The sequence below is a fragment of the Centroberyx gerrardi genome, chromosome 18 (assembly GCF_048128805.1).
Source record: "Centroberyx gerrardi isolate f3 chromosome 18, fCenGer3.hap1.cur.20231027, whole genome shotgun sequence".
In the NCBI taxonomy this organism is placed as follows: domain Eukaryota; kingdom Metazoa; phylum Chordata; class Actinopteri; order Beryciformes; family Berycidae; genus Centroberyx; species Centroberyx gerrardi.
Window position 1 is genome coordinate 6772359 of NC_136014.1, and position 12642 is coordinate 6785000.

At 43.3% G+C, this 12642-nt stretch overlaps 1 protein-coding gene across 1 annotated transcript in view; it reads right to left on the reverse strand.

Annotated features, from left to right (window-relative positions):
- Positions 1-9394: 9394 nt before the first annotated feature.
- gpr176 (G protein-coupled receptor 176) overlaps positions 9395-12642 on the reverse strand; it is a 16093-nt gene continuing 12845 nt past the window's right edge. The window contains exon 3 of the mRNA XM_071907002.2: positions 9395-10622. Coding sequence (XP_071763103.1) covers positions 9395-10622 — 1228 coding nt within the window. The remainder of the gene's footprint in view (positions 10623-12642) is intronic.

Here is a 12642-nt window from a genome sequence, read left to right on the forward strand (position 1 = left end):
CCAGAAAAACTGTCGTTCTTTGGCTCTGAACTCAACTAATATTACAGTATAGCTGCTAACTGCTTTTGTGAAATCGTGACATAAATACTGTATCTTTTTTAAAACTGTTCACGGAACAGTTTCAAAGCTGTTTTATTTATTTATTTAGTTAACACTGTGAAAATTGTTTGGGTTGATGTTGAACCTGCACCTCAAGGTAAAGTCAAGGGGTTGGGTGCTTGCAAATGCATGCTGGGTTGTGTTTGTCGGTGAGTTTTGCCTGTTAAAGAGATGGATGGGCGGCTACCTGCATGTCAGCCCGGTGCTCTGTCATACTGCTGCAAACATTCCACAGGAGAATCTGCTTTAAGACGCTTTTATGGCCCCTGTTAGGAAAACGTGCCGGTCTTGTGTGTGTGACAGCTGTTCTGTAGTGTGTTTTTGAACTGTGAGGAATGGAGAGCGCCTGGAGGATGGGGAGGATGGCCTGTTGTCACGACGACTAGTCAATCAGAGCAGGTTGACCCAGGAACATTACTGGCTATATCTGGCCCACTTTAGATTCTTCAGCTTTTAGATACACTGCTATCCTCTCTCTGCCCCTGTCCCTGCCCTGTTTTGTTATCATGGATCATCATCCTAATAAGTAAATCAACTGTCAGCCTCCTGTTTCTTAGCACTGATGAGAGATCTGGATGTGAATCGAATGCATGTTTCCTTCATGGATATACGTCTGCAGAGAATATGACATTTCTACACCACTGGATGCTGCTGACATCAAACAAACAACTGACAAGCAACTGAATGGTCAAAGTCTTTCCTACATGGGGAACTAACGCCCTCTATTGTCAGAACAGCCTGTTTTCATATGCAGAGGTTTTGTGTTTGACTGCAGCTCTATGTGCTGCTGCCTTCCTTGAAAAAGTGATGTTTATATATATGAAGATTATACGGTCTTTGGAGTTTTATGTAATTTTGTACTGTTTTAAGCAGTTTAACGCGAGCCCTTATGTGGCTCAGTGTGTGTTAGTGGGTGAGCGTCAATGAGTGTGTGGAGGACACTTGAGTGAGGCTGAGCACTGGTCGTTGTATTACTGCACTACCTGTTATGTTCTGTTGTATTATCTGTATGTCCTGTTTTTACCAGAATTAACCTGAAGGGATAATAAAATCGACCTTGCACCTTGTAACAAGACCCGGTTCAATAAAGGTTAAATAAATTACATAATAATTACACCCATAATTGTCACCTAATGGTTTTGCTCAAGTAGACAACTTGAAAATGAAATGTCACAGCAGATCAGTATCATGTGTGTTAAATAGGGTTTCAGCAGAATTAGGAATTACAGTCATGTTCAGGACAAAATGCAGCTCTCTTTGGGTTGATAAATTATAAGAGGGAAAAAATGTCAAGTCTTGTAGATCATAAGTATTTGAAAGATGGATTGTGAAATACAATTGACACACATTGAAAAATGAATTGAAAGCAAAGGAATAAATGTAATAAACAGAAGAAGAACTGTGTAGTTATCATGAGCAGCGATAGCTACCATGACTGAACAGACAAAGAAAAGAAACTCAAACTTCATCAACAGAAAATTCAAGGAAAAAGACGTCACAGTACTGGACACACTGTTTGATTGACAGGTGAATTTTGGTCAAAGCTCTAAAACCAAATCAGCGTCACATCAGTCAAAATAAGGCCAAAACATTCCCTGGAGCTTGTTGTCTTGCAGTAATGCCTCTGTCAAGCCTCCTATAAGCTGTGAGATGTTTCACTGTTGTCATCTCTTGCGTCACCATCTGACCCCAGACCAGCCTGGGTCCCACAGAGCAGCACCCGCTCCGGGCCAGCAGAGGCTTCCCAGAGGGACGACGCCCGCCCGCCTAAACATCTCTGACAGGCCTGGAGAGGCTTGTGGTAGGTCCAGCCATGCACCGTGGACCAGGGAGGAGTGCTCTCTCTCTCTTTCTCTCTGTCTCTCTCATACTTTTAGAGTGGCGGAATACATTTAACAGACACCTGTAACCCTGGATGCAGTCCTTGTGACAACAAAAGCATCACAACAAACAAGCTGAGAGGTGGAGTGGAGAGAGGGAGGGAGAGAGAGAGAGAGAGAGAGGTGGTGGCAATATTATTTACTCCCATGCTAATAAAGCACATTGAACATTGAATTGAGTTGAATTGAATTGAATTGAATCAAATTGAATTGAAGTGAGACAGACTGGCAGACAGATCCAGAGATAAAGTTGTCTGCAAGTAAGAGCTGAAACTGGTTGAACTTTGGCAGCTTTAACTAAGATCTAACCTGTATCTTGCCTGTCAGTAAGACAGGTGTTACTGTTTCAGATTCCTGCTTTCATCATCATCATCATCATCATCATCATCATCATCCTTCGAATCGGGGGGGCGAGGTTACCATGTGGATATTTAGCAGTTGCCATTCACCAGCACAGGTAATTGTTCACTCTCTCTCTCTCTCTTTCTCTCTCTCTAATGTCCTCTCTCCATCCTCTTACTCACCACTTACTGACAGTGGTGCTTTCAGTGGAGTGTCTCGCTGCAAATTAGGCGAAAGGCTACAATTTGCATGGCTTGACTAGTATCAACTAATGAAATCAAAGCATGATATTTGGTCATAAATCATCACTGTATATATTACTTACATTACCTATAGAAACATGAATTGTTACAGCACTTCACATGTGCCTAAGGTCAATTAGTGCACTGTCGCTAATTTATTGCAGCACTTGTGATAAAGTCATTTGGGGTCAAGGTGAGTTTCTCCATTGATTGCTTGGATTTGGGCTGAGTTGAGGTTCAAATATATTACAGAAATTATTAGCAAATTATTAGCAATTTCAGACTTTATTTGGGTTTGCGCTCAGAAAAAACTCTACTCCTGTTGCGCAAGTTTGGATTCATATTGCAATTTTGCCTTTAGTCAGCTCCAATCTTTAGTCCCAAATCAAACTAAATCTGATAAATGAAAAACAATGTAAGTCTGTGTTTCTCTCATGTGTTTCTTGGAATGAGTTTGCCTCAGAATATGTCTCTCAAGCTTAAAAATATGCAAACAACTGGCAAAAGCATTGCAGAACAAGAGAAATGTTTACTATTCCACCGTCTACCACATTAAATCAGATCAGTTTACACAGAAAAACATTTTACTTGCAGAATAAAAGCAACAGATACCTTTTGCAACTATTGCAACATTCTGTAGATTGTTATAATTTCTGTTCTGTTTCTCATTTTAAGAGAGATGATGAAAGTGTGCCATCAAAACAGATGAGAAGAGAAAATCGTTGAATCATTAGGGATTTGAACACGACTGTATCTCCGGTGTCCAACACCAAGGGAAGCTCTCTCCTCTCCTCTCCTCTTCTCTTCTCTCCTCTTCTCTTCTTGCTCCTTCACTCCTCTCTCTTGTTTTGCAGCCTTCTGCTGATTAGCAGCCGCTGCTCTGGGTATTCTGTGTGTTTTGCTCTGACTGTGTAAACACCGCTGCTCGGATGATTTCCAGGTTATACTTGCGCGCTGTCTCCATCCATACATGTCTGTTACAGCAAGAGGAAGGTGCATAATTCATAACCTGGGAGATACATGTACTGCTGTGAGACCTGAAAAGAGGACAGGGAAATAGATATCTATCTCTCCATGAATCTAATTAGAGTGTGAAATTGAAAGCTGAACCTAACGGGACCCAACTGGACCCCAAAGGGCTGGGTGGAGGTGAGTTTCTCCCTTAATTGCTTGGGTTTGGGTTTTGAATATATGGATTAAATAGAAAAACATATAAGACTTTTGGGTTTAAGCTCAGAAAAAGCTCCACTCCTGTTGCTTATTTGGGTTTGGGCAGCAATTTTTTAGGGGTCAGTCAGCTCAAATTTTTAGAGATCCAATGCATCAAATGCATGAAAAAAGAAAAAAAGATATATGAAATTGAAAAATAAGTCTCTTTCATGTGTTTCTTCATGAGTTTTCCTCGGGGATTTGCCTTGCACTTTTCCCCTTTGCAGAATTACCTCTTCAGAATCAATTAAAAATATGCAAATCATTAGCCAAAGCAGCGCATAATGTGCATTCAAAGAATACTTCATCCTGCACATCTGCAGCTGTAATCCAAGGACTATCAACTAACTATCAATTGAAATTGAAATCACTTCACGTATAGAAAAAGCCAGACATTCTCCACCTCCATAACACTCATTTTAAAATGCTGGTAGCCTTCTCACCGGTCTGATGCAGACTTTGCACAATAGCGATGCTGAGAACATGGTATGACTCAGATGAAAGATGCAAAGGCAGAGACAGCTGAACAACAAAGAGCCAGACAGCTCCAGCTCCTTAAAACTCACTAACAAAGTATGACATTGGCAAAACCTCATCTCCTTTGAGCTGTATCTGTGCCTGCGTGATAGCTAGACATGAAATAAAAACATTATTATTAAATATTGATAATCTGTGTTGAAGTGAAGTTCCTCCCAGTTCAACCAAGGAGATGATTTCTACCTCCAGAACAGCTGTAGAACTAGAACTCCTTGTTCATTGCAGTTTCACACCTTAAAACTTAGATCCCTCTGTGGATAATAGGGTGTTTCTAAGGAAAAAGATGGATCTAGCAGTACTATAGGGAGGCAGGCATCTTAGCTGTCATGAGAGCCTTGAGTCTCCTTGAAAGTAGATTTCCAAGACTTCCAAAGGACGGGCAGGTCTGTTTGTTCTCACAGGATGAGACTGAGTGAGAGAGGGAGAGAGAGAGAGAGAGGGGGGGGGGGGGGGGGGGAGGACTCTCCTGGACTCTAGCCACGGAAAGAGAAATAAGAGATAAGGTGATGAAGGGATGCTGTTGGTCCCAGCTGAGCTCTCAGGGTCAACATGACCTGACACCAACTGTGGTCACACCTGTTGTCACACACACACACACACACACACACACACGCACACACACACACTCACACACCTACACTGGTCTCACTCAACTCAATCTGTAACCATGCACACTTGTAAAATTCTCTGCTTTCCCTGAATGTTACGAATGTTAATGGAGATCCAGTTCAGTTTTTTTAATTCATTTTAAACATTGCCCACAATTTTGGTCATCACTGGAAACACTTCAAGTCACTTTCTTTTTGGGCTTAATGATCAAGCTAAGGGAGTTTCAGACATGTTTTTTTTTTCCGACTCACTACAACTCAGGCAAAGGATACACAAACACTCTGCTGAAGCGCACAGCTGTGACTCACCGCTTTCTCTTCTCAGGCCGTGGGACAATGCGATGTGAAGCCGAGCAGAGAAGTCGGGACCCCTCTGCCCTCCGGCGCTCAAACAGCTGCCATCCACCCGTCAGATGGGACCGGCATTCAGTTAGAAAGCCACAACAACAACACGGTTTCTTAAACATACCTGTATGTATGCATAAGAAAGATGTGAAAAACAGTGTAGAGATGAAGCAATGTGAGCACTTCTGAGAGATGGTGTGAGCTGAAGGGGCTTCGCTGCTGTCTACTCACCCAACCATCATTCCACATTATGTCCTCAGCCTAAGACTTATGCTGCCCTCCGCCCAGTGTTTGAAGTCAACGATGGGAGGGAAGCGGCTGCCACGGCTATTATGCACAGAACTGTCTCTAAAGCATCTGGGTTACCTGTTGCCAAGCAACCGCGCTAGTTAAATAAGCCTTTGCTTCCAGTTATCGGGGAGTACAGTAGTAGGGACCAAAATAATCAAGTTGTTGTTTAAGACTCATTAATTAGCGCGCTAGTTCATCCTGCGTCTATTCATAAGTCCAATAAGCGGGCTTGTTGTTAATGAGTGTATCCATGGCACCGATAATGGCTCTGTCAACTGCTTGGTGATTGATTTGCTCATAATGAAAACATGCTTTGACTAATGCATAATAAGGAGGAGGATATCAAATTATCATCCTTGTAGTGCATTTGAATGAACCAATCATGTGTTGTAGGTTGTTGTAGGTTACACTTGTTTTCTATGATGCTGTATTAGCGTACAGCTTTTACCAGCTGCAGTTGATCGCAACATAGAATTAGAATTATACAGCTATATTTGGACTCATTTTAATAGCAATGTTCATACAAGATTGTAAGATTTACCTTAATGCCATGGGACGCGCACCTCTAGTTTTATATACAATACAATTAAAGACCTGAAGCCATCACATCACATACTTTGTGGCATGACATTGAGTTTTTATAAGTAAATGAGCTTTATTTCAAGGGATTTCTAATAGTTTTTAACCAGAAAAGTTCCATGAAAAAAATATCACTATGTCCACAAATTCAGTCTGCCACTCATTGTCATTGGTTTTGCTTCTTGATAACACCATAGAATTCTTTGTGTCTGCTGATGTAGACTGTGCTGATAACACAATACCATGTACCAACTCTGGTGGCTTTTCCCTGAAGATGAAGATTACAAAAACAACAACCAGTGACGACACTGATGATAGGAGTGATGACGAGGATAACGCCATTGACGCCAATGTCTGCTTAGATTGCAAATGAACCAAAGCCAACAACAAACAGAGACTTTGTTCTCCTGCTTCTGTGCCTCAAAAGCTCCTCATGTGCTCCTTCTAACACTCCCTACTTAGACTCCAAAGAAGATTAAACCGTACTTTTACAGCCTGGATTACAGTTCATTGCAATTCGTCATCATTTAAAATGTTTACAGTTGCAGCCATGATTTTGTCGACGAGGAGAGGCCCCCTTTCATGGTTTCACGACGACTCTGAAAACTTGAATCGGGGAGTTTTAATAAATAAAAATAATAAAACGTGCCTTTGGAGGTCCAGGCCCAGCGGTTGTGCTGCTGAGAGAATGCATTAGGAGCTTTTGCGTGGGCAGTAAGCCTCTGATCTGTCATTAACGCGTCTAGACTTTCACTAACCCTGCACAGCCATCGCTCACAGCGGCAAATCCACGGCTGCATCGCCAAAAACCTTGCTTTCTGGGAAAAGTCACAGAAACACAGCTACATTTTTCCTACTGACACCTACAGTATGCGTGCTTGACCTTTCTCTACACGTGCTCAGTGGTTTTGGCAGGTCTCAGATCCGTGGCTATCAGTTACAGTACCAATGGCAAACTTACAGATATAATGTAAATGGAGCGCAAATGTAAAAAACCGCAGAGGAGAGGATGTCAAGATGAAAATCAGGTGGTTGAAGGTGTCAGCGAACATATTCAGAAGTCCTTTGACAGTATAAGGAAAAGTGATAATTACCAATACCAGGAATTCTCCTCTCCACTTCATGCATGGCCCAACATAAACAGAGCATGTGAAAATAAGACGGTACATTTAAGCAGTAATGAGTGAGGCGGCAACCTTTGTTCAACATTGGCCTCTTATTATTCTGTTAACCACAGGCTTTTAACACTAGAAAGGCCAAGTCGCTGTCAATAGAATTTTAGAATTGAATTATCTCTGCTTTCAAAATGTCCCTCCATGACTTTCCCTAGACTCACCAATCTATACAAACCAAGGAAATAGTAGTCATCATAACTATATTTACCCCTTTCAATTGACAGCTCACACACACAAACACAGACACACAGACACACAAAACCCACTGGCCTTTCTAGTGTTACCTGCAGTGTATAAGAGTCCTGTACTGTATCTGCACAAGCTCTTAATGGCAACAGGAGTGAGAAAAAAAGACTGGTGTTTTAATAAGCCTTGTATCAAATCAAGAGGGAAATAACAGTCACGGTCAGCGCAAGCTTAAACACTGAATTAACATCACACCGGGGAAATCAGTGATGGTCCTGTTTAGGCTGACACATTGAATTACAAATGGCATTTTGGACCCAGGAGTTGCTCAGCCCTTCTGTGGCTACTGCATACAGCCATAACACATTCATCACTGAAACACATCAGATTAAACATATATCTCATCTTATATCTCCTTCCCTCCAATGAGCAACAGCGATAGATATCCATTTCATCCATTTCCATTCGGGCGTGACTGCACAATTCTGTCTGATAACGGTCTCGATAGGATGTAGCGTAGATTCTTGGTTCTTTGTGGACACAGCGGGGGATTGTGAGTAACCCTGAGGGGGCGGTTATGGCTCGACAAATATTTGAAGTGCAGCCCGGCTGTGTTTACCTCAGCCGAAGCTTCAGGTAGAAGGATTGCTGCTATTGCCTCATGCATCAGGAGGGAGACAGTTGCGATGGTGCGGCATCAGATTCAGTGAAATTTCAAATTGTCAAACCATTTCAGACAATGTGAAATTCAATGCTTGTATCTCCATGCTCATTTGCCCTATTTTATAAACAAGTCCATACTAAATGAGCCATCGATTTTCAGGCAAACTGGGGTGAATCAATAAAATGGATCAAAGCAGACTTGGTGAAAGATCCCCAACCAGGATGAATCATTTTCTTTCTTACAGCCACACAGAGGAGTTTCCTTATTAAAATATCTTAATCTTCCATATCTTCCCCTATCTACTTGATCTTATAACACAAGGATGAACTCTCATTTCACTTTTTTTTTTTAATAACATGTATTTGCATACTGCACATTTGCATTAGCATATTTTAACTTATCAAATCCACTGACACTTTGAGTACAAATGACAACATCTACCATGTTAGAAGAAATGTGGATATTCCAAAACCGGGGATTGAAAGAACTACAAACCAAACAGACCAACAAAGGGTCAGTCCACTCCAGGTATTTCCAAATGAATTAAGTAAAACTTGTCAAACATGGCTACAAAAAACAATCCCACATAGGGTGAGTGAAGGGATTGATACAGAGGGGTGTTCATTTACAGACTACAGACTGTCCGATCACAGCATAATCATTTTATCAGATGTTTTGTTAGAGGATTAATATCCTTGCTTGATTAATTCCTATGGAAATATATCCAGCGTCAGTGCATCTCTTAGGATTATTGGATTTGTACAATGTATTCATTTAATTATTGATGCCAGCTCTAACCAAATAAGACGTAGAATAAATCGTCTATAGTGATAGCCATGGTAGAAGTCCCTCATCAGTGAATTAGTACTGTCCCAGAAGTAGTCAAGTAGAACTGAATAGACATATTGCAAAGTTGGACTAACTGGTTACTTGGTCATTCCTCGCGATTTCTGGCAGTAGAGAATTCCAAATGATTTCAGTCTAGCAAGGTAACTACAATGCAGCAAGCATCTGGCTTTTGGGCAATAAACTGGAAAAACTGTGACTTCTACACTGGCTGCAACTGTACCTGTGAAAATCAATACAGTTTTGTGAAAAGGTTTAAATTCACCAAAAGAAACCAAGCATCTCACCAAGCAGCTTGAAACATCAATCTCTCGGCAAAGGCCAGTCAACCCTAGAGGTCAACCCTGTATTGAGTTGTGTCCAGCGGTCCGGGTCAGAGGACCCGACCTGTTCAGGGGTCAACAGTGGGGATGGTGCTGACCTTGTTGTTCCTGCTAATACGGCGTTCTGGCCGCGGCCGGGGCTGCTTGGTCTGGATCAGCTCTTCGGGCGTGTTCCCCAGCGGAGGCAGCAGCCTCTTTTTGCTGTTCCTGGTCTCAGGCAGCCACTGAGGCGGCAGCTCAAACGGGCCGAACCCGAACTGTGTGGCGTCCTCGACTTCTGTGGGCGTAGCCGGCGCCACCTGTGACGACGAGGCGTAAGCGCACGCGTGGACCGGAGAGACCCGGGGCGCTACGACCGGAGGAGGGCCCTCCTTGGTGACTACCAGCCCTTCCCCTGGCCCCTGCAGAGGGTCCTTCTTGGGGATCGCCTCCCCTCTGAGGCTCCCTAGTCTGGGCCTGCCCTGGTTGTCCTCTTTGGGCTGAGAGCATCCTAACGAAGGCATCTCGTTCTCCACCTCCTCCTCTTCCTCCTCTTCCTCAGAGGGCCTGAAGATCTGCTGCTGGCCGATGTTGAACATCTCCAGGAGCTGGCTCCCGGAGCGGCCGGCCGTCTCCAGCCCCCCCGACCCCCCGGCCCCGCCCTCTCCCCCCAGCGACGCCAGACCCCCGGTGCTGACCACGTTGCGACGGCTGTAGCGTCTGTGGATCCTGGCCAGCAGGTCCAGCAAACTGTGGCGCGCTGAGCGGTTGACAGTCAGAAACAGGAGGGGGTTGGTGAGCAGGGACACCTTGGGGAGCCAGACGGCCGTGAGGTACAGCGAGACGGGCAGCTCCTCGCTCTCTGCCAGAACGGTGCGGTACACCACCAGCGCTCCATAGGGGGCGCTGCAGGCGGAGAACGCCAGCACCACGGCCAGCAGGGTGGCGTGGAGCTCGGCCTCTCGCTGCGACACGTACGGGATGGAGATGCTGCTCTGGGGCGTCCGCAGCGCGGCGATGATCACCTTCTTCTTCTGGCTGGCGCTGAGCGCTCTGCGGATGAGCACCATGAAGAGGAAGACCAGAGCGAGCGGGAGGATCACCGTGGTGACGTTGTAGACCAGAACGTACACCATGTGGCCCAGGGAGTGGGCGTGGGCGTCCGAGCAGGACGAGGTGACGTACACGTCGGTCACATTGGTCACGGCGAACACAGGGAGGCTCGCCACCGCCGCATGGACCCAGATGTAGATGACCAAATCTCGGGATCTTGCATCCGAGATCTTCCTCTCTAACGGGTACAGCACTGAGTAGTATCTGGAGAAAACAGAGGACCAAACATACGCCTTATTACAGCATATAGACCAGCACACTGCCTGACTGTAATCATGCTGATAAAATCCCTCACTCTGAAGTTGTTTTGCAGGGAAATGCAGATAAACAGCATGGGAATTACAAGTGAATGTCCCACAAGACAATGCCCACATCAAAAACAGCAGCAATAATCTATTGTTCCAGAAGAACATTTCCACTATTCTCTTTTAGTGGGCGTGTAGCGAATCAAGTCAGTCGTGTCAAATTGAAACTAAGACCCTCTCATTGAAGTGGAAGAAGAGGGTCAAGCGTCCTTGCTAAAAGTACACTACAGATATATAATTCATGCATCCAAAATATGAGCTGCAATAGTGAGCCTTCATGTGCTGATAAAAATGAAAAAGGGAAATGTGGAATTATAGAATAGAATTTCTCTTCTGACAAGGGAAAATTGGGGTAAACTGAGGCAGGGGTAAGCGGAGCCAAGACTACACCATGGAAAATAAAATCATAATCATTAATTTAACACCTAATATGGGTTGAGGTTAGGAACATTGAATATCTCTGTAATGTCTTTGGAATCAGTTTGGATTGGTTACTTTTACTTTAGCAATAACTATTTATGTATTCCATGTCAATAAAGCACCATTGAACAGAACTGCACATTGAATTAGTTTTTTGTTTTTTTTTAACCTTTATTTATTCAGGGGAGTTTCACTGAGAGCAATGCTCTCTTTTTCAGGAACGCCCTGATCACATTCACACACATTCACACCTGGAAGCTGACCAGTACAACCACAGTCTGATCTGCTGGCCACTGAGCAGCTCCACTGGAGCGGTTGGGGTTAAGGGTCTTGCTCAAGGGCACCTCAGTGGTGGTAATGAGGGAGGGGCAAGCGCTGCTTTTCACTTTCCCCACCCAGATTTATCCTGCCGGTCCGGGGGATTGAACCGACGACCTTCCAGTCACAAGCTCGCTTCTCTAACCTTTAGGCCACCACTGCCCATCTCAGTGATCATTTCAAGGATGAATATGGTCATGGTCCATATGGTCACAGTGTCATGTTCAAGCATATTAATACTTTACTACATATTACGATTTTGGCTGGATTGGTCATTTTTGAGATATTATAATATTTGCTTCTATAACTATTGTAGTTTCATCATATATATGAAACAACCAATAAAACAAATATATATAGTTAATTGATACATTTTTATACCAGCTGTACACCAAGCATAACGTCCATTTTTTCAAAATGACATATTCCCTGTATGAAAAACACTTTTTCAACTCAACTTGTAGATATTGCCACCAAATTTGACATGCTGCTTCTTAACAAAACTAGCTTGCAATGCTGAGGGTTTGTTTTTTTTATATCTTTTGTCATTTCTATTTTATGGGGTATTTTACATAAAAAAAATCTGAGAAACACTTCTGTAAACTACCAGTTATTTGATTATTTATAGGAATGAAGCAGGAAAATGCGCTCTGATTTTACCCACTGAGAATACAAAATGTTCTGATATGCAAATTCATGCATTTTTATGAAATAGTAGCTAATTTGAATGTATTAATAACATAAATGAAAGTCACGATGCAAAAAGTGTTTGGGCTTCTGTATGAATGCTCACCCTGGATTATGGCACAAAGGGCTGCAACACTGAATCCGGTGTATTGGTAAAGAAATTGTCCATATGCAACACTTGTGGGTGCTTTTAAATGCTTGTACTTTGATTTTTATCCAATTCCAAGTAAGGGTAAGGTAGACAGAGAGAGATAAAGAGATCCAGAGAAAGACAGAGACAGAATGTAGTCTATAGACAGAGAGAAGTAAAGAGACAGAGGCAATGACAGAAACAGAGAGAGATAAAGAGACAGAGAGAAAGAAGGAGACAAAGCGCAGTCCACAGACAGAGAGAGTAAGCCCACATAGAAACAAATAAAGCCTCTCTGACTGCATCTCTCCCCTTCACAGCACCACCGTATCTTCAGAGAGAAAGCCTCATCAATTCATCAATG